This window comes from Thamnophis sirtalis, unplaced genomic scaffold (assembly GCF_051295495.1).
Source record: "Thamnophis sirtalis isolate CommonGarterSnake01/CBP01778 unplaced genomic scaffold, rThaSir2_p1.2 scaffold_3, whole genome shotgun sequence".
NCBI classification, from domain to species: domain Eukaryota; kingdom Metazoa; phylum Chordata; class Lepidosauria; order Squamata; family Natricidae; genus Thamnophis; species Thamnophis sirtalis.
Genome location: NW_028261383.1, coordinates 12,751,589 through 12,773,198, shown reverse-complemented (window position 1 = coordinate 12,773,198; position 21,610 = coordinate 12,751,589). Strand labels below are relative to the sequence as shown.

At 47.5% G+C, this 21,610-nt stretch overlaps 1 protein-coding gene across 4 annotated transcripts in view; it reads left to right on the top strand.

The window, feature by feature from the left end:
• Window positions 1-1,861: 1,861 nt before the first annotated feature.
• Window positions 1,862-21,610, top strand: part of LOC106552957 (major histocompatibility complex class I-related protein 1-like) — a 554,120-nt gene continuing 534,371 nt past the window's right edge. The window contains exons 1-9 of one of the 4 annotated variants that reach the window (XM_087711297.1): window positions 1,862-1,999; window positions 2,353-2,631; window positions 3,206-3,481; window positions 3,845-4,126; window positions 5,186-5,284; window positions 5,808-5,840; window positions 6,555-6,587; window positions 7,946-7,979; window positions 8,238-9,016. In XM_087711297.1, coding sequence (XP_087567423.1) covers window positions 1,930-1,999; window positions 2,353-2,631; window positions 3,206-3,481; window positions 3,845-4,126; window positions 5,186-5,284; window positions 5,808-5,840; window positions 6,555-6,587; window positions 7,946-7,965 — 1,092 coding nt within the window. In that variant the 5' untranslated portion in view covers window positions 1,862-1,929 and the 3' untranslated portion in view covers window positions 7,966-7,979; window positions 8,238-9,016. Of the gene's footprint in view, window positions 2,000-2,352; window positions 2,632-3,205; window positions 3,482-3,844; window positions 4,127-5,185; window positions 5,285-5,807; window positions 5,849-6,554; window positions 6,588-7,945; window positions 7,981-8,237; window positions 9,017-21,610 lie in introns of those variants that run through there. The other 3 variants (XM_087711298.1, XM_087711299.1, XM_087711300.1) reach the window with 3 other exon arrangements.

Below are 21,610 nucleotides of genomic sequence, written 5' to 3'. Positions count from 1 at the left end.
GCTTCATGCTTTTGGGAAGCCAGGTTAGAACACAGAGGGAAGGAGGAGATTCAGCCAGGCGCTGAAAAAAGAGACAACCATTTTTCACAGTTACGACCTTTGCAACTTTGTTATGATCAGGTGATCAAAATTCAGATGCTTGGATACCGGTTCATAATTATGACCATTGCTGTGTCCCAAGGTCACGTGATCCCCTTTTGCGACTTTCTGATAAGCAAAGTCAATGGAGAAGTCAGATTCACCTAACAACAGGGTTCTGAAGGTCGTAAAATGGGGCAAAGCTCATTTCACAAATGTTTCACTGAACAACATAAATTTTGGGCTCTGTTGTGCTCGTAAGTCGAGAACTACGTGTACAGACCTCCCTTATGTCCTTAAACTTCTACTCTGCCACATGCTAGATGGAAGGCTGACCCCAAAGTCAGCAGGAAATGGTTGAAACCCTAAAAAAACCAAAACAATTCTGTTTCTCAGACTTTGCTGTCCCAAGGGTGCTTTTTTCCAAGAGAACTTTCTGGTTTTTCTTTGAAGACAATACAATAATACAATAGCAGAGTTGGAAGGGACCTTGGAGGTCTTCTATCTAGTCCAACCCCCTTCCTAGGCAGGAAACCCTACACCACTTCAGACAAATGGCTATCCAACATCTTCTTAAAGACTTCCAGTGTTAGAGCATTCGCAACTTCTGGAGGCAAGCTGTTCCACTGATTAATTGTTCTCACCGTCAGGAAATTTCTCCTCACATCTAAGTTGCTTCTCTCCTTGATTAGTTTCCACCCATTGCTTCTTGTTCTACCCTCAGGTGCCTTGAGGATAGTTTGACCGCCCCCCTTCTTTGTGACAGCCCCTGAGATATTGGGACACTGCTATCATGTCTCCCCAAGTCCTTCTTTCCATTAAACTAGACATACCCAGTTCCTGCAACGTATGTTTTTAGCCTCCAGTCCCCTAATCCTCTTTGTAGCTCTTCTCTGCACTCTTTCTAGAGTCTCCACATCTTTTCTTTTCGTGGCGACTAAAACTGAATGCAGTATTCCAAGTATGGCCTCACCAAGGCATTATAAAGTGGTATTAACACTTCACGTGATCTTCATTCTATCCGTCTATTTATGCAGCCTAGAACTGTGTTGGCTTTTTTGGCAGCTGCTGCACACTCCTGGCTCCTATTTAAATGGTTGTCGACTAGGACTCCAGGATCCCTTTCACAGTTGCTACTGTTTAGCAAGGTACCACCTATACTGTACCTGTGCATTTCGTTTTTCTTGCCTAAATGTTGCCTAAAAGACGTGCCTCTTGGGGGTGGGATAACCCCTTGGGATAACCATGACCTGGGTGACTGAGAATCTGAATAGACACTCAGACTTTGCTCATCATAAGGAGTGTAAAAATCAATTAAAAATGGCAATTATAATCACAAGGATGGTAGCCGGAATAGTTAATTATTATTTTGGTCTCAGAAGAACCATCAAAGAAATGAGCAGCTATCTAAATTTATTTTTCCCCCACCCCCACCCCGATCTGGGCGGGGGGGTCTGAAAGGGGCGCGCGCCCACCTACCCCCTCCCATCCAGAGAACCCTTCCACTTTTCCCAGCCCCCCAGTTTCGCCCCTCCCCCAAGAGATTGAATCCCTGGAAGGGGATTTCCTGGTGTAACTTTCGCTTTCCTCTCCAGGCCTCTGTCGCAGGTTGCGCCTGGACGTCTGCCTAGCAACAGTGACGATTAAGGATGTTTTTTTCCCCCTACTGGTTGGGCTTGCCCAATCGCTGGGTTGTTGGGTTGTTGGTTATCCGGTTGGCCTGGACGTCTGCCTAGCAACACTGACGACATGGCGATGCTTTTTTTCACTGGTTGGGTTCGTCAACAGGCTCTGGGTTGTTGCGTTGTGAATACGGAAGCCCCTGAGCGCAGGCTGAGGATCGCGGCCAAGATGGCGCTGCGCTCTACGCCACTCTGGCTCCTGGTGTTGGTGACGCTCGACTTGCGGGAGAGCTGCTTTGGTAAGTTCCTTTGGGGGCCTTTTTCTGCCGGGGGGGGGAATCTATCAAAAGAATCTCACTCGCGCTCCGCCCCCTAAAGTTTACCTCTTTCTTGTCCTCCCCTTCTAGTGCCCCCCAAGCACAATTCCCCCCCCCCCGTTGCAGTTGTAAGAAAGGAGCATTTGCACTTGATCACATCTATTCACAAACTTCCGGCTTGCCTTCAGCACAACTCCTATGCCTAGGAAGACTCCTGGGTTTTCCTTCCTACTTTGGGCAAGCTTTGGTGGCTCGTTTCTCGACTCGTTTCCGACATGGAGGATGTGTAGCCTCACTTGAAGCCCCCTAATTCTGTCCCTCTGGGTCTTTTCCAGGCGCCTCCTCCCACTCCCTGAAGTATTTCTCCACCTCCATCTCGGACCCCAGTCAGGGGCAACAGCCCCACTTTGTTGCTGTGGGGTATGTGGACGATCAGATCTTCGTTTACTACGACAGCCACAGCCGGAAGATGCAGCCTCGAGCCTCCTGGATGGAGAAGGTGGGGAAGGAGGATCCCCAGTACTGGGACAAAGAGACACAGATATCACATGGCGATGAGGAGTCGTTCAGAGTAAGCCTGGAGGACCTGAGGAGTCGCTACAATCAGAGTGAAGGTGAGTGATGGGCCAGGTGGCTCCTCCGGCCCCATAATCCCCTTCTCAGGAAGGGGGGTCCCTCCCAAAGGAAAGGCTGCTGCCCTACTTTTTAAAAATTTAAAAATGTTTGTTCATTTTAAAAAAATAATTAATGCAAGTTTATCTTTGACCCAGAACTAAAGTTCTCTGTGCAGGTTACAGGTATTAAAACATTTTAAAACTCCAGTGCCTTTTCTGATCCCAGGAAGCCAAAAGGCTCTGCGTTGAGAGTCCAGACAGAGAGTCCAGATGGGGCACTGGGATCCAAAGCGAGTGGTGCTGCTTGTTCTTCTTTTGCCCAGAAGCAGCCTTTGGGGGAGGGAGAAGGGAACATCAGATGGCAGCTGGGTCTGGAGACCTACAAGGTCCAGTTTGGAGGCAGGATGGAAGATCTCATCCCGAGGGACCTGAATAGCTTTATAGGGAAAATGTATTTCTTTCATTTTCCAACACTTTTCCTGCTCTGTTCCTCCTATCTTAGTGCCCCAGTAGGGTAGAAGGACTCTGTCTCTCCCGGGGACTTCACAAACCATCTTCCTGTCCCTCTTTTCAGGCCTTCATACACTGCAGAGGATATTTGGCTGTGAACTCTACACAGACAAGAAGAAGGATGGGTTTTTCCAGTATGGCTACGAAGGGAGGACCTTCATCACCTTCGACAAGGAGACCCTCATCTGGGTGGCTCCCGATCCCCAGGCCCAGATCACCAAGAGGAAATGGGAAGCTGATCCAGGAAGGAATGAGAGAGATAAGTCCTACCTGGAGGAAATCTGCATTGAGTGGCTGGAGAAGTACCTGTCTTATGGGAAGGAGACACTGCAGAGGACAGGTGAGCATCTGGATCCAGGCTGGACTTTCCTCCTTTATGACCAGATTTCTTGCACACATTCAGCCCCTTTGGGTCCCTGGTCTTTAGCCTGGTTGCCCTGGTGGGAATCCCCCTACTCCCCTCCCAGCACCTCTCCTGGATGCAGAAAGTTCTCTTTGCCGGGCAGCCATTAACATGAAATACACTATCTGCCCTTGCGAGCTGTAGTGGTGGCTGGCCAGGATCAAATCTCTGTGTGGAACCACAGCAAATCTTTGGGTTAAAACTAAATAGTCAGAAACTTTCCTGTCCCTTCAATTTTTTGATCCACCTTCCAGGCTCTGGAGGGGCTCATAGTTAATTCTGGGGGTGCCGTTTCTGCAGAGATCCCAATGGTGACGGTGAGCAGCCGGACGGAGGTGGAAGATGGGATGGAGACGCACATCTGCCGCGTGGATGGCTTCTACCCCAGGGAGATCGATGCCTCCTGGAGGAGGGATGGGGAGGTCTGGCTGGAAGAGACCTTCCATGGGTCTGTGGTCCCCAATGCAGATGGGACCTACCACTACTGGCTCAGAATCCAGATCGACCCCAAAGAGAGGAGCCGCTATCGGTGCCACGTGGAGCACGACGGCCTGCAGGAGCCTCTGGACTTGGAGCTGAAGGGTGAGAGGCTGCAGGGAGGGGAACGCTGGGCTCTCTGGCAGGCGGGAGCGTGGTGGGAGAGAAATCTGACCCCAGATGTGTCCAGATGTGAGCATACCTGAGCTATTAATCCACTGATTTCTCCTGTGTTTGATGTTGGTGAAGCTGCAGGGACTAAACCATAGATTGGCTTCAGGGGACGTAAAGGAAGCAACAGAATCCCATCACAAGAGTTGGCAGATCCTGATGAAATTCCCTCAGATCCTCTCTTAGCCTCTGCTCCTTCCCAGTTTTCTGTCTCTAGTGTTTATGAAGTGGTTGTTTTGTTTCCCCCAATGTGCAGATCTGCCACATGTCTCACTGCATATACCATGTTGCCCAGTTTGTCTTTGGGTGTTTTATCCTCTGGGTGGACAAGCCTCCGCCTTGAATATCAATCCTTCCATTCCCCACCATCCAGTCAGAGCTGAAGAAGCTGCTTGGATGAGAAGTGAAACGTCTTCAAAGAAAAACCAGAAAGTCCTCTTGCCTCTTGAAAAGTACCTTTGGGTCACAATCTTAGAGTTTGTAGCCTGATGCCTTAATCTGGCAAATTGACTCTTGATTCCCCTTCTATATATCTTCAAACATTTGGAGGTCCCTCAAGCCCCTCCGGCCCTGTGGAATGAGCTGCCCCCAGAGATCCGGTCCCTACACGCTCTCATGGCCTTTCGTAAAGCCATTAAAACCTGGCTTTTCTGGCAGGCCTGGGGCTGTTGACCCCCTGATGGTGGTCCAGCCCCTTCTGATTGGGTGTCTGTTGTGTTCCTTTTTAACTTTGTTGTGTCCCATTGTTTTTAATAATTCCTTTTAATTCTTTTTTCATTTCTGTAAGCCGCCTGGAGTCCTCTGGGATTGGGCGGCATAGAAATTCAATAAATGAAAATGAAATGAAAATGAAGCGTCCGAAACAAGATATTTCAGGGCAAGGGGAATCTTGGATAGGAGACGAAGATTTTAAATTCTTCTTGCATCGGACTCATGACATGGGATGATTGTTTGGGGTTCTCCTTCCATGATCTGCTCTTTCTCCCAATTCAGAACCAACCAAATCAAAATCCAACCTGGGGCTCATCATTGGCTGTGTTGTGGCTGCCCTTGTCCTGGCGTGTGCGATTGCTGGAATTGTGGTATTCTTCAGTAAGTATCTTTTTTTGTGGGGGAGGTGATGGAAAGAAGATGGGGAGATTCCCCCCCAAGTCTCTCCCTTTGGGGAGCTTCTTCTGGGCTTCCTTCTGTCCTGTTTTCCCAGCCCTCTTGGGGAGCATCTGAGATCTCTGCCTCTTGCTGGGACTCCAGTTTCTATTCAGCTGAGTCTGAGATTCGGGCAGTCCTGTCTCCTTCTGAGTTGGGAAGAGGCATCCCAGTTCCTTTGTCCCTTTCTACGGCTTTGGTCAAAGAGCATCAGAGAAGGATTTCCATGGAAACCTTCCTCCCCTCCCAGCTGCTCCTTCTGCTTCCCCCAATTCCCCTCCATCCATCTCGGAGGCAGCAGGTCTCTCTTGGGGCAAATCAGGAGATACATTTGTATTTTGAAGATCTTTCTGTCTTTATTGACGGGTCAAAGTGAAGCATCCTCAGGGGTTCTTCCTCCTACAGAGGGAGAGTTTGGATGATCTCTGGTGGATTCTTTTGAGCTTTCACTGATTTTTATTTATTGCAGAAAAATGTCAAGATGACTACAAAGCAGCACCAAGTGAGTGAATTGTCCTCTTTCAATCTAATCTCCAACTTAGAGCAGGGACCAGGGGCACCATTAGTTGAGAGGGGTGTGTGTATGTATGTGTCTTCCTCTTCATGCTAAGAACCAGGCTGGGGAAGTTGGGGCCCCTTTTCATTACAGCCAGGCTATTAGTAGAAGTGGAGTCCTCTAGGAGAAACATCTGGGAGAAGGAACCTTCAAGAAGAGGAGAAGACCCGGCTAGTGGAAGGTCCCTCTGACTGAGGACATGCTCTGTTTCCCAAGTAGGCCGAGAGGAAAGGCTTGGCCAAGTGAGAGTCAGAAGCTCCATAAAATTAGGGATGAAAAGGGGGCATTTTGAGGGAAAAGGAGCTTTGGGGGATACAAGCTGGATCTCCTCTTGGTCTCCACTTCATAAAGACTCTCTAAGTAAGAACTGGTTAGAAAAAGGGACTTTGGGTCCATCTGTATCTTTTTAGGTCAGCTCTGCCTTCTGGCCTTGTGCGATATAAATATCAATTTTAAGAACTCCTTCTGATGCCTTTTAGCCAAAGCAGTTTGGTTTAAACTCTCTCCATGTTATTTGTGTGTCTTTACTTGCGTGGGAGAGAGAAAGGAGGGAGGGAGCTGGAGTCAGAAAGAGCTGAGCTTCTCCGTTTATAAGCCAAGAGACACAGAAAGACAGACGGACATCCTCCCTCATCCTCTTTTTCTTTCCTTCTTTTCCAGCAAGTGACAAAGGATCCAGCAGTTCAGACCAGGGTAAGTCGGAGGGAGCAGTTGCTGCATGAACCATTCTATCCCTTTCGAAGACTTTGGGGGGATGAGGGGATGAAAAGAGGGAGAGGCTGCCACTTTTTAAAGGCCCCCCTAATTAATCCTCCCTGGGTTCCCTCTGAGTCTGCTTCTGGTGGAATAATAATTGGCTTATTATTTAAATATTATTTAAATTATTAAGTATTATTTAAACTTTGGCTTAGTGGTGAGGGCAACAGGTGAAACTTTGAGTTCTAGTACTGCCTTAGGCATGAATGTCACAAAATCCACTTTCCTTGCACTGGTTGATTCTGCAGAGGAGAAGGGAAACTCTCCCTGTTGGATTCAGGCAGGGGAGGCAGCCCAGAGTCTGCATGGTGGAGCCTTGGCCCCCTTTGGAGGAAAGAGACCTCCATTCTTTGAGGGGAAATGGGGAAACCACCAGTGAGGCCATCATCCCCAGTGGTTGGAGACTCTTCTGCTGTCATAGCTGAGACCTGGCTGACTCTGGAAGAGGTGGGGGGGGGGTTCCCTCTCTCAGAGATGTGCCCAGCTGAGTTTAGGGTTTGGCCCCAACTGAGACCCCAGCCAGGATTGGTGGGGTTACAGTGGTCATCTCTTCTGGCACTCAGGAGGCTCCTACCCCACGTTTCTGGTTGTGACTCCCCGTTTCTGACTCTGGGCTCACATGATAATTTCCTGGCAGTGAGAACAATTAATCAGTGGAACAATTTGCCTCCAGAAATTTTGAATGCCCCAACACTGGAAGTCTTTAAGAAGAGGATAACAATTTGTCTGAAGTGGTGTAGGGTTTCCTGCCTAGACAGGGTGTTGGACTAGAAGACCTCCAAGGTCCCTTCCAACTTCGCTATTCTGATCTGTTCTGTTCTATTCTATTCTATTCTATTGTACCAGCCTCCCTGATGCATGGCCAGCTCCCTGCCTCAGCTGCTGGGGGCATCTCAGGGTTGGCATGGAGTTGCCCAGGATTATGGTCCTGGGAGACCTCAATCTGCCATCCCTGGGTTTGGCCTCCAAAGCAGCCCAGGAGTTCATGGCTGTCATCCGGGGTCCGACTGGAGACAGAGGTCACACACTGGACACGATCTTCTTGTCAGACCAAAGGCAACAGGATCTGATGGGGGAATCTGGTTTTCATTTAGTGTTTTAAATATTCTATATGTGATTTTATTGAATTTCACTCTGAATGGGTGGAGATGGAAATTTACTTAATAAATCAATAAAAAGCTTTATGTCCTCTGAGAAGTTTGGGAAGCTGAAGAGGTTGAATAGTGAAGAGAGAGATTTCTTCTCCTCAGAGGATCCAGACATTGATTCATTCTGTGTCTTTCTCTCCAATCCAGGGAGCAACCAGAAGGTTTAACAGCCCCCTTGCAGGTGAGTGGTCTCAGTGGGGGCCGTATGGGGTGAGAGGGAGGGGGCCTTTGGGGTCCAAGGACCAAGTGAGGGCGAAGATGCTTTGGGAATCCCTCTTCTCTCTCCTATTCACCTCAGACACTGGAAGGTAAGGAATTTGGGGGAGGGGGCTTGGGGGAGGGGTCTTCCTGCCCCCAAACTCTGATCCTCTGGCACCTCTCAGGCTCTGACTGTCTTGATCCAACTAACCCTTGGATACTTTCTCCCTCCTCTTTGCAGGGGAGATGCCCAGCATGAGGAGAGAGGAGAGAAGATGGGATCGGCCTCCTTCTGAATTAGGCCCTTCCTGCATGCTGGAACCAGGAGAGATTTTGGGGTCTTTCATCACTGCTTTTATCACTGAATCAGTAAACTGTTTCTATTATGATTGAGGAGCAGAGGAGAAAAGAATATATTGTGTGTTACTAATTGTGGAATCAAAAGATTTCAAATTGGGTTTCGTAGATAATAGTTTAAATAGGTTGCATAACCCCCTTAATGGGCTTTTGCTGATTAGTCTTAGTGGAGAGAGGTTGGAGGCTAAAGATGAGGTTTTAGAGATGGGTTTATAGAGAATGGGGTGAGGAATCGGATGAAGAATTTCTTGGCTTTACTTTAAGAAAGATTGATAAGTTGTTAATTTTCATTATATTTGTTGGGGATGAAGGTGGAGGTTAGTTTTTTTTTTCTTGTGTTACTTTTATCTGTTTAATGTGATCTTCGATGAAACTATTGCTAAGAGAAGTGTTCATTTTGAGATTTTTGCAGCTAAATTAGTTGATGCATTTTAATTGATTGTTGCACAGTTATTTGACCATATATTTCATAACACAGTATGACAATCTAATGTTACTGAGGGTAACATTAGACAGTGATTTTTTTATAGATTGCTATTTTTGGCTTTTCATGATTTAGAAAAACGGATGATGAAATCAATTGTGAGGCTGCTCTCTCCTTAACAATTGCACAACTTTAAATGATTAAATCTTTAAATCAATAAAGGATTTCTTTTCCTCTTACTTGATTGCTGTATCTTTGGAGAGGTTGGAATTAAGAGGGATTCTACCCTCCTTGTTGATCAGAGACCCCGATTGCTGCCGGAACCCACTCCTGTCCTGAGTGTCTCAAAAGCAGATTGGCAGGCAGTAAGTGATTGTTACTGGATGGGGTGTATGTGTGAGAGGCATCAGCAGTGCGAGTGAAGCTTGTGGAGTGCTTTTGGGGGCTGGAGGGACAAAATACTCTGAAAAATACGGTAATTGTTCTAACTGTCAGGAAATTTCTCCTCACTTCTAAGTTGCTTCTCTCCTTGATTAGTTTCCACCCATTGCTTCTTGTTCTGCCCTCAAGTGCTTTGGAGAATAGTTTGTCTCCCTCTTCTTTGTGGCAGCCCCTGAGATATTGGAACACTGCTGTCATGTCACCCTTGGTCCTTCTTGTTGTGAATCTTATGTGCAGACCAGTGGTGGGTTTCTGTTTAATTTATTACCAGTTCATTCGCGCATGCACTTACTCATGCAACGCTTCTGCGCATGTGCAAAAGCTTCTGCGCATGTGCAAAAGCGTCCTGGTGGGTGGTGGGCGGAGGCTCCCGCTGCTGCCACTACCAGTTAGACTGATCCGGTCCAAACCGGCAGAAACCCACCTCTGGTGCAGACATCAGTTTCCCCACATCTCCCAACTGAAGACCTTGAGCTGTTCTCCGCTCTTTTGAATTTGGAATCAAAGGGGCAACACCCAGCCAGCCTCACCCGATTCTGAAAAGCTACATCAGATCTTGTTGGCCTCTGGATTAATTCCCGGTCTGTGGCTGGACTAGGAAGGTCACCAAAACAAATCACATCCGGGTAACCTTTACACTGTTGCCCGAGAAACGGTACGGCCCCATTTATAGATCACAGGAGATTCTGAACTTTTATCTCAGGATATAAACCACGGATGCAGAATTTCCTGAATGCCGGACCTTTTGACTTATCAAGGAACATAAGAAATCAGAAGCCTTTCATTCCGTGCATCTTTTACTCCCTTCTGCCCTAGAGAACAGCTGGGCATCTTCGGACATTTCAAGCACCTGTTTTGTGGCTCCCAAAGTTGCCTTAATGGCATTGCCTTCCCCATTCTCTGGGGCATTTTTGCATGTCAGCCACACAATTCTCAAAATCAGAGGCTCTCACCCCGTTTTAGAGACAGGAAATGCAGGGAAAGCACCGTGTAGGCCAGGGGTGTCGAACTCAATTTCATTGAGGGCCACATCAGGGTTGTGTTTGACCTCAGTGGGCCGGGTGGACGTAGCCAGGGTGGGCGTGGCCAGCTCCCTGTCACTTATCGAGGCTCCGTTTTCAGCCACGATGGCCCTCTTGGGCTCTGTTTTCGACGGCGGCATCATTCTGCCACACAGCCTCTGTTGGGCTGTTTGTAGTCCTCTGGAGCCTTCAGGGAAGCCTCCTGAAGGTCCCTGAAGGCTCCAGAGGATTAAAAACGGCCCTATGAGGAAACCGGAAGTCTCTTCCCGAATTTCCGGTTTGCCCGTAGGGCTGGTGTTTTGCGCTCTGGAAGATTCAGGGACGGTCCTGAAACCTCCGGAGGGCTTCCGGGGGGTGGGAGAGGCTGTTTTCGCCTTCCCTAGGCTCCTATAAAGTCTCTGGAGCCTGGGGAAGGCGAAATATGGCCTCAATAAAAGGCTAAATCTGCTGGCCAGCATGCGCTGGCCAGCTGACAGGGCAACACCTCGCATGCCCTGACAGTTGGATTCGTGGGCCACCTGTGGCACATGTGCCATAGGTTCGCCATCCTGGGTAGAGGGCCTCCGGCTTGAGCAGGGGGTTTAGACATTTAGACATTTTAGACATTTTATTGACATTCATAGGCCGCCCTTTTCCCTAAGGGGACTCAGGGCGGCTTACATTTCATAGGAGGGGAGTGTAAGACAGGACACAAAAGAAATGTGAATAAAGGAAAAGGAAGTATCAAAGCTAATTTGGAAGGCGCTAGAACCGGGGTGGCTCCTGATTTTTTCATTTTGGGAGGAGGCCACCATTTTGCTCTAGCAATGTTTCTCTAGCATCACCAGCTGACCTTCTGCAAAATGGCTGTTTGGGTTTGGTTTGGTGGTGGCAGCAATAGAGGCTGTTTTTCTCTCAAACCCAAATTCAGATCCTCTCCCTCTCCCCCCCCCTCTCTCGTTCTCTCGCCTTCATCTCCCAGAATTCCTCAGCTAGCATGCAGTCACAAATAAATGTGCATTCTCAGATCTGCCACTAAAGCACTTGCTGCATTTTAATTATTTATTGCACAATTAATTCACATATATTTGACAATCCAAACTTTCACACATAATTAATGTATCCAATTTTTTCCTGATTGTCATTTATTTTAGAAAAATGGAACACTTTAAAAATTAAAAACAAAGAAGACACATAATAGATTTTATGAGTGGTCAGAGATAAGAGGTAGAAATTAGATGAAGAAAGATTATTGCTATGTATGAATTAAATATAAAGCTGGTTTATAATTATAAATATGCCAATATAATTAACAAAATTATGAATAAGCTAATCTAAAGAGAAATTGAGCCTAAACTTTTCTGTTATGTTATTACTATTGTTACAGTATATGTGTTAATATTTCATTTTGTTCTTTGTTTGTTTTTTGTAAATGATATACCCTGACAATACACTGTATTCAAAATGTTCATGAATTAAAAAAAGATATGAAAAATGGGACACAAGAACAACTGCACAGCCAGGCCACTTCCTTTTTAACATATATATTGTAGGTTGCATATTGTAGTTAGCCACAGTTGATTGCCGAAAATAAATAGTTTTCTTTTCCTCTCACCTGACTGCTGCCTGTTTGGGGAGGAGGTTAGAAATAGGAGATATTTTACCCGTCTTGTTGATTTCACTTTGAGTGTAAAAGGTGAGGGAGTGAAATGAACTCAGACGGGCAAGAACTGGAGCGACTCCTGTCTGTTCCTTTGGGGAGCAGGCATCCATTTTGTTGCCCTAGAAAGGAAGGCAAACCCCCATGTCATCTTTCCTCTCTTTCCCCCAGGGACCTCCCAAGAAAATACAACAAAAGACTAAAAGAACACACAACCACAATTGTGTCCAGAATTTCCATTGCTAAGCAAGGAGCTTGTTAAATAAATAAGTTATGCTTAATTTACGTCCTTTTTTGCCATGTTTGTTAAGCAGATCACGACAATTATTAAGTGAATCATGTCAAAATCTGGCTTCTCCCATTGGCTGCTTGTCAAAGAAGCGCCTGCGCAGAGACAGGATCCCGAGCGGGCATTGCACGTCACCTGGGACCTGAGTCCCGTCTGGCAGCACAGGGGTCAGGACGGGCCGAGGCGTCACCCTGGTGCGGTTATGCCAGAGTTTGTCTGCGATCCTCTGCAGGGCCCATTTGCCCATCTGCTGCTGGATCCTCCTAGCCGCTGGACTGGCTGCTCTCACTGCAGATCAAAGTCCCCTGCAGCTGGCTCTACCACCCACCCCAGCTCCCAAGGGGAAGAGCCGGGGGCTGGGGCAGCCCGTCCCCCACCTGTAGGGCCCAGAGCCCGACGCCCAGGATGCCCAAGGGTGGCTCCCGTCCCATCTGCACCAATACACTGATTTCTGGTGTTTTCCCCTTTGTTTCCTGATGACTCAAACTAACGGAATCGCAGAGTTGGAAGGGACCTTAGAGGTCTTCTAGTCCAACCCCATGGCTCGAGCAGAAAACCCTGTACCATTTCAGACAAAAAGCTTGAAATTAGTCAAAAGTAATTACCTGAAGTTAGAGAATCCGCTTTGGACGGCACACATGAAACCGAGGAGCGCATGAGGATTATTTCAACGTTCGTTGGCTCTTCCGGACTGATGAAAATAAACTGAATGGTGGGGAATGGATTTTTAATTACGTTTTAAGGAGTTTTAGAAACTGTCAGCTAGGGATGAGGAGGAAAGTGTAAAGGGTGAGGTTAGGTTCTCTGACTTCCCCCATCTGTAAAATGGGCATAATCATCACTATTAAGTTAAGTTTTACCGATGGGGAAAGCATAACCTCATTCTAAGTGATATTTACTAGTGTAATATTTATGTTTCGGGTTAAAAAGACAAAACAATCAGAATTGTTCAGGCTGCAATTACTTAATTTGCAATTACTTAATTTGCAATTAATGTAATTAATTTGCAATTACTTAATTTAATTAATTTGTGATTAATTAATTTGATTAATTTGCAATTACTTAATTTGCAATTAATTCAATTTGCAATTAATTTAACTATTTTGCGATTAATTAATTTGCAATTATTTAATTTAATTAATTTGCAATTAATTTAATTTACAATTAATTACTTTATTTAATTTGCAATTAATTTAATTATTTTGCGATTAAAGCCATTAATTTGGCAGTAAATCCCACTGAACTCTGGAAGGCTTGCTCTAGATGAGGCGTGTATAGCATTGCTTTGCAAACGATAATTAGAAAAAGTACCAGCAGCGTTTCGGAACGGAAGGAGCCGCAGGAAACACCCATGACGGCTACAGGACTCTTGGCTTCGAGCGCGGGGACTTTCCGACTCCTCCCACAGAAAGCGCAGGATCCCCTGATTGGAGCCAACGGGATCCGCCGACGGGCCGCTGCCTTTTCTGAGAAATCAAGTGGTAAAAAAGAAACGCCGTTCTCACAGCGGCCACGGGGGGCGCTGCCGCGCCAGTAAAGCTTCCCACCGACAGGGTGGGGTGGGAGGTTTGACTCTCGCAGCGACGCGGAGCGAAGGTTGAATGATGAATGGTTGCTTGAAGCAGGTTTATTTGCCTTGTTTAGAGACAAAGAGCTTTGGCAGCTGGAAGCCTCAGAATTCCCCAGCCAGCGGCTGTGCTGGCAGGTTGGGCTGAGAGACAAAGGAAACGGATCAAAGTCACCCTTCTGGGTCGTCGTCCCCCCCCCCCCCCCATGCTTAAAGCAGGAGTAGAGGCAGCTGAAAAAGACCCTGGGAGAAATAGCAACATCTCTCTTCCTCTGACACTGCGCTCCTTCCCTCCTTCCCATGCACTCTGCTCTTGCTTCGGAACGAGGAAGCGGTCCGCCTCTTTGGCAGTCTTCGCGTTTTTGGCCAATATACTCTCGGCTGGGGCAAGAAAGTAACGCTAGCAGGAAACAAGGGGGGGGAGGGAGAACAGACGGGCCAGAGAACGGGCAGGGCAGGGCAAGAGAGAGGAGGGGGAGAGGAATGGAAACAAGAGAAGGGGGGGACTCAAGAAGGAAAGGAGGAGGGGTAGGAGGGGAAGAGGGGAGGAAAGAAGGAAGGATGGGAGAGAGAAGAGGAGAGGAGGAGAAGTGGAGAGGAAAGCAGGAGGAGGAGAGGAAGAAGGGAGGTGGAAGGGTGGGGAGGAGGAAGAGGAGATGAGGGGAGAAGAGGGGAGAGAAAAGGATGAGAGGAGGAGGAGAAGTGGAGAGGACAGCAGGAGGAGGAGAGGAAGAAAGGAGAAGGAAGGGGAGGAAGAGGAAAGGGGGAGGGGAGGGGAGGAAGATGAATGGAGAGGGGAGGGGAGGAAGATGAATAGAGAGGGGAGGGGAGGAAGATGAATGGAGAGGGGAGGGGAGGAAGAGGAAAGGAGGAGGGGAGAGGAGGAAGATGAATGGAGAGGGGAGGGGAGGAGGACTAGAGAGGAGAAAGGAGGGAGGGGAGGAGAGGAAGAGGAGAGAAAAAGATGAGTAGGGGAGGGGAGAGAAGGAGGAGGAGAAGTGAAGAGTGGAGAGGAGGAAGAGGAGTGGAGAGGGGGAAGAGGGAAGAGGAAAACATAGCTATTCTAGCAAAAAAAATCAAAAGTCGGGTGGGTTTTTAGGCATCAATTCAGAAGAAAGGGCTGGGGGCTATCTGATACCCCAGAGTTGCCAAAAGTGGGGCCCACACACAGCCTAAGGGATCCCCCTTTATGAGCCCCAGAGTCAAAGGGTGAGCCTTTTCAGTTTTAGGAGGGGGGAGAGTTACAGGATTTTTTAAGAGGTTAGGATGGCTTCTCCACGTTGGCAGCAGTAAATGGGTTTGCCATGTTTTTTTTTTCTGGACTGGGTTTTTTTTAATGTCTTCTTCTGCCTTTATTATTTTTTCAAAGGAGGTGAATATATCCAACACATCCTCCTCCTCCAATTTTCCCCACAACAACAACTTTGTGAGGGGGGTTGGGCTGAGAGAGCATGACTGGCCCAAGGTTACCCAGCTGGCTTTCATGGCTCAGGCGGGTGAGAACTCCCAGCCTCCTGGTTTCCAGCCTGGTGCCTTTCCCAGTAGATCAAACTGGCTCACTTTTATTTCTTAGTGTAACCTGGGAATTTCTGGTGGTTTCCCAGAACTAATGTAATCAAGTCCAACCAAAGATCAACCTAGATTGGCCAGGCATTGCTGTTGGTTACTGTTAAACCTGACTGTGTCACGCCCATGTTTGGAGTGTAATGTTCTGACCAAGGCTTCCCAAGAGCATGAAGCCAACTCCTTGTCCTGACAAAAAAACTTTTTAATTAACTTACTGTGAATTCCTCTCATTCACATTCAGCAAAGTCTTTCGAGGGAGGATTTCCAGTCACAGACCTTATCTGGCTTGGAGAGCTGACAGGCCAATATCTGCAAAACTTGACAAGGAGTCTCGGAGAGTCACGAACCAATTAAGCAAACTAATTGTCTCCTGCAAACTCCACTCCCCTTTCGCTCCTCTTTTATTTCCTCTGGGAGGAGCCATTCATTGTCCACCTGTGATCCTATTCCCAAGTTGTGTTCTTTAGCTGTTCCCTTCGTCTGGCAACTCTGTGCATGCACACCCTGGGAACAGGCTCCAGCTGTTCATCTGCCTCATTGATTTCTGACTCTGAAGGCAATTGATAACTGGCAGATGGCTCTGGCCTCCTCTTTGCCTCCGACACAGAGCCCTCATCAGAGCCCTCATCAGACTCCAAGACCGGCCCATGTTCCTCCCCAACCTCCTCACTGTCTGAATCTGCTGTCAGCTCTGCTGTGGCTGGCAGGCCACAACATGTAACCCTCAACCACATCCTGGAACAAGGTTTAGTTTTAAGTTTCAAGTTTAATTTTATTTATAGACCGCCCAATCCCGGAGGACTCCGGGCGGCTTACAGAGAGGGGAAAGAAAAGAAAATTTTAAAAAGTAAAAATAAAATAGACAAGTTAAAAACAACACAGATACATTCATTTCAGTCGGGGCTGGACCTCAACAATGCAGTCAACAGCCCCAGGCCTGCCAGAATAGCCAGGTCTTGACAGCTTTTCTGAAGGTCATGAGAGTGGGTGAGGTCCGGATTTCTGGGGGTAGCTCATTCCAAAGGGTCGGAACAGCCACAGAGAAGGCTCTCCTCTGGGGAGTCGCCAGCCGACATTGTCTGGCTGATGGCATCTGAAGGAGGCCCACCCTGTGGGATCTTACCGGCCATTGGGAGGAGTGTGGCAGTAGGCAGTCTCGCAGGTATGCTGGTCCTAAGCCATGCAGGGCTTTAAAGGTAATAACCAACACCTTGAATTGCGTCCGGAGACCAATAGGTAGCCAGTGCAGCCCGCGGAGGATTGGTGTAACATGGGTGTACCTAGGTACACCCATGTTACACCTATCCTCCACAAGCTGCACTGGCTACCTATTGGTCTCTGGATGCAATATAGCAATAGCAATAGCAATAGCAGTAGACTTATATACCGCTTCATAAGGCTTTCAGCCCTCTCTAAGCGGTTTACAGAGAGTCAGCATATTGCCCCCAACAATCTGGGTCCTCATTTTACCCACCTCGGAAGGATGGAAGGCTGAGTCAACCCTGAGCTGGTGAGATTTGAACCGCTGAACTGCTGATCTAGCAGTAGCCTGCAGTGCTGCATTTAACCACTGCGCCACCTTGGCTCTACACCCAATACACCCAATATCGCTCGCACGGCTGCATTCTGGACTAGTTGCAGTCTCCGAACGCTTTTCAAGGGTAGCCCCATGTAGAGTGTGTTGCAGTAATCCAGTCTTGAGGTGACTAGGGCGTGAGTGACGGTCTGGAACGCCTCCCGATCCAAGTAGGGCCGCAATTGATGCACCAGGCGAACCTGGGCAAAGCCTCCCCTGGTCACAGCCAACAGATGGTGTTCCAGTGTCAACTGTGAATCCAGGAGGACCCCCAAATTGCGTCCCCTCTCTGAGGGGTGTAAGTTTTCGCCCCCCAGGATCAAGGATGGACTATCTGGGCTGTCCTTCGGGGTGAACATCCATAGCCACTCAGTCTTGTCGGGATTGAGCACGAGTTTGTTTACCCCCATCCAGATCCTAACAGCCTCCAGGCACCGGCACATCACGTCCGCCGCTATACTGAGCTGGCAAGGGGCAGAGAGATATAATTGTGTATCATCACCATACTGATGATACTTAACCCCGTGCTGTTGAATGATCTCACCCAGCGGCTTCATGTAGATGTTAAAAAGGAGGGGGGACAAGAGCGAACCCTGCAGCACCCCATATTTAAGGGGCCTAGGGGTCGACTGTTGCCCGACCAACACCGACTGCGACCTGTCAGAGAGGTAAGAGGAGAACCACCGTAGAACGGTGCCTCCCACTCCCACCTCCTCTAACCATCGCAGAAGGATACCATGGTCTATGGTATCGAAAGCCGCTGAGAGGTCAAGAAGCACCAGGATAGAGGAATGTCCTCTATCCCTGGCCCGCCAGAGATCATCGGTCAGTGCAACCAAAGCGGTTTCTGTGCTGTATCCAAGCCTGAAGCCAGACTGAAAGGAGTCTAGATAATCTGCTTCATTCAAGGTCCGTCAAAGTTGAAGCGCCACCACCTTCTCAACAACCTTTCCCAGAAAAGGAAATAGTTCTTAAGAATAGCTGGGTCCAGATAAGGCTTCTTAAGGAGGGCCTTACCACCCCTTCCTTAAGTGGCTGCGGGAAAGACCCCTCCTGTAAAGATGCGTTCGTAATCATCTGGAGCCAGCCTCGTGTTACCTCCCTGCTGGTCAAGACCAGCCAGGAGGGGCACGGGTCCAATAAACAGGTGGAGGCACTCATCACTCCCATGGCCTTGTCCACTTCCTCAGGGGTGACAAACTCAAACTCATCCCAACAAATCTGACTAAGACCCTCCCTCGGCATCTCAGCTGGTGCTGCCCAAGTAGAGTCCAGGTCCGCCCAAATCTGAGTGATTTTATCCGACAGAAACTGAACAAACTCCTCAGCTCTTCCCTGCAGGGGTTCCCCCGCTTCCTCACCCTTTAGGAGGGAGCGAGTCACCCTAAACAGGGTGGCTGGGCGGGATTCCGTGGATGAAATAAGAGTGGAAAAATATGTACATTTTGCCGCCCATGTCGCCACTAAATAAGTCCTAATAAAGGCTCTTAATAGTGTTCGGTCAGATTCGGAATTACTAGCCCTCCAGCGTTGCTCTAGGCGTCTCTTTTGGCGCTTCATCGCCCGGAGTTCCTCGGTGAACCAAGGTGCCCTCCTGGATCCACTGCCGCGGAGAGGCCGCAAAGGCGCAATCCGATCCAGAGCCTCAGCCGCTGCAACATTCCAGGCTGCGAATAAGGCCTCTGTCGGGTTGTGGGCAAAGGAATCAGGTATCCCTCCAAGCTCCTTCTGAAATCCTTCCGGATCCATCAGGCGCCTAGATCATAATAAACCCTGATAATAAACAGACTGATAAAAAAGTTTATAATTTAAGAACTCTTAAGTTTATCACATCAGGGGATGGCACCAGATTTTAAAGTCTATTTATCAACGACATACACTTGGAAGAAATTATGCCACTTCCAGTTGAATGAACCCAGTTTTCCTGCTCTGTCACCTCAGAAATATCCAGATTAATCTCTCCAGAGCTCCTGATATAATCCAGTCCGGGACCCCTCTGTCCCCCCCCCCCCCAGTCTTTGCTCTCGGGGTCCAGGGCACTCGTGGCTTCATCCAGCTTCATCCAGCACCAAAACTTTGGGGTCACGGATCAGGGCCCGGGAGGTGGCCAGCCGTTGCTTCTGCCCATGGACAGCTGACCTCCTTTCTCCCCCACTTCTGCAGGAAGATAAGCAAGAACGATGGAGGGTTGCAAGACAAAGCCATCCCTTAAATCTTCTTGCCCCGAACGGGTAGCAAAGCCAACAGCTAAAGAACAAGGAGAGGGTAGATGATCCTGAAGCCCATCACTGTCCAAAGTGGGTGGAAGACCTGTGATTTTTGAAACAGCTCAACAGCGCAATAAGCTCTGTTTGAATTCTCTTTTCTGCACCAGTGTTTTAACTCTGTCATTCTGTTTCTGATATCATTACGGTTAGAACCGTCAGTGTAACCGAGTCCTCAGGTTGCACCAACCAGTGGGACTGGATTTTCTGTTGCTAAGCAATGTATTTGTAAAATGTGATGTCACATTTTGATAGTACATCACAAAACGTTAAAAATTGCATTGTTGCTCTTACAATGTGCTTTGCTATTTGTTTCCAATAAAAACTTAACAGATTCCAATTGATGCAACTTAGTCCTGTTATGGACGGTGTCTTCCACAGAACCAAAGTTTCATGAGTGTCCTTATGTAAAACTTTTGTTTGAAAAGCATACAACCCAACAATGTGCCTTTAATTACTCATTGCACACAATTAAGTTTTAAATGTATTGTGCCTGTTCTTCATGTTTTGCATTACAAACTATGACAAACCAATGAACACACCTACTTTTCAAAGCAGGAGCACAAGGAGAATAAGAGCTTGAAAAGGAAACTGTAGTATTAGGCCACAAGAAATATGTAGGGCAATTAAAAGAGCCGGGGTGGCGCAGTGGTTAGAATGCAGTACTGCAGGCTACTTCTGCTGACTGCCGACTGCCTGTAATTTGGCATTTCGAATCTCACCAGCTCAAGGTTGACTCAGTCTTCCATCCTTCCAAGGTGGGTAAAATGCAGAGGTGGGTTTGTTGTAAATGCGATGGTTGCCAAGCACCCAGATTGCGTGACTGCAGGGCAGCAGGCAAAGTCAGAACTTCTAAAACTAATTGCAACTTCTATTGGTTTGACGCCACTGTAATGTAGAACGATGGCTGAATGAATGAAGAGGGGCAACTCTCTAGGTTGTGCTTTGAGTCCATGTTTGGTTGAGTGTTGCTTCTTCCCAAGAGCCCTGTGGTGAAATGGGTAAAGGGCTAATACTATCATTCCTTAACCCTATCACCCTGGAGCTGAAGGGGGAGACCTTTGTTATGTAGAATAGACTGGTTTGGGCATTTTAATGGCCATTTGAGAAAGGTGGGGGCTATTAAAAGTGAGTCTGTTTCCTACCTAAAGAAATGTTTCTCCATTTCTGATCCAGGGAAATATAATAGTCTGCTTTTTAATATTTCCCAGGATATTTCATTTTTCTAGGAGGGGTGGGTTTTAACTTCCTACAATTGGCCAGTTGAATAGCGATAGAAGCTGGAAGGCAATAGAGCGATTCAATCTTGACAAAGTCATTAAATGTTTGTATGTGGGGGGGGGATTGTTCCCAGGAAAGAGGCAATGAAGACTTTCACACAATTATTATTTTTTCTTTAGTTGTCTGCTTATAATTTTCTGATTCTTGAACCGCAATCCTTAAAGTCCTCAAGGAAGGACATGATGAAGGCTCTACCACCAACCCACTGGGATAGTATTTCCTTTGGACGTTAGATCAGGCTGAACCACGATGGCCTTTTGTTTCTTTCAGGCGTCCTTGAGATCGGGAGAGAGTGAAGCCCCTGAGTTTGTCTGTTCACATCCCACCTTTATCTTTTTCATGAAGAACTCAGGGCGGAGGACATAAATAAGGCTCTTTCCTTCTCCTGTTTTCCTCACAACAACCCTGTGGAGACACGAAGACTGGCCCAAAATCACACAGCTGAACTCACTGCCTCCTGGTGTCTAGCCTGGTACAGGGAGTCCTCTACTTATGACCAGAATTAAGCCCAACATTTCTGCTGTTAAGTGAAACATTTGCTCACGACTTTCTTGCCATGGTTGTTAAATGAATCACTCAAATTGTTAGTAACACGGTTGTTAAGTGAAACTGGCTTTCCCATTGACTTTGCTTGTCCAAAGGACACAAGAGGGGATTATGGGACTCCAGGACACTGAAACAGTCATAAATATGAACCAGTTGCCAAGCGGCCAAAGGTTGGTCACACGACCACAGGAATGCTGCAACGGTCACAAGTGTGGAAAATGGTCATCAGTCACTTTTTTTGAATCCTGTTGTAACTTCAAATGGTCACTAAATGAACTGTTGCAAGTCGAGGACTTCCTGTAGATGAAACTGAATGAATTTGTGGCTGCCTGGTTTATCCTTGTGCTCATTTTTCTTTTGCGCATTATATTTATTGTCTTTTGTTCTTGTATTGATATTTTTATTGTGTCGGCTAAACAGAGCCGCTTATGTGAGCTGGTCGGTCACATATTCTAATTAATACATTTCTAAACGTTTTGAATCCGTAGAAGAGGCTGAAATATGCACTGAATTCTTGCAAAATGTTTCCAAGTTTTCCTTGTAAGCTTCCAAAGGTGGCTAGTCCTGAGGGAGGGGGAGGACAGGCTCAGGGGGGAAATGCTACCGGTTCAGACCGGTTCACCTGAACTGGGAGTAAAAAAA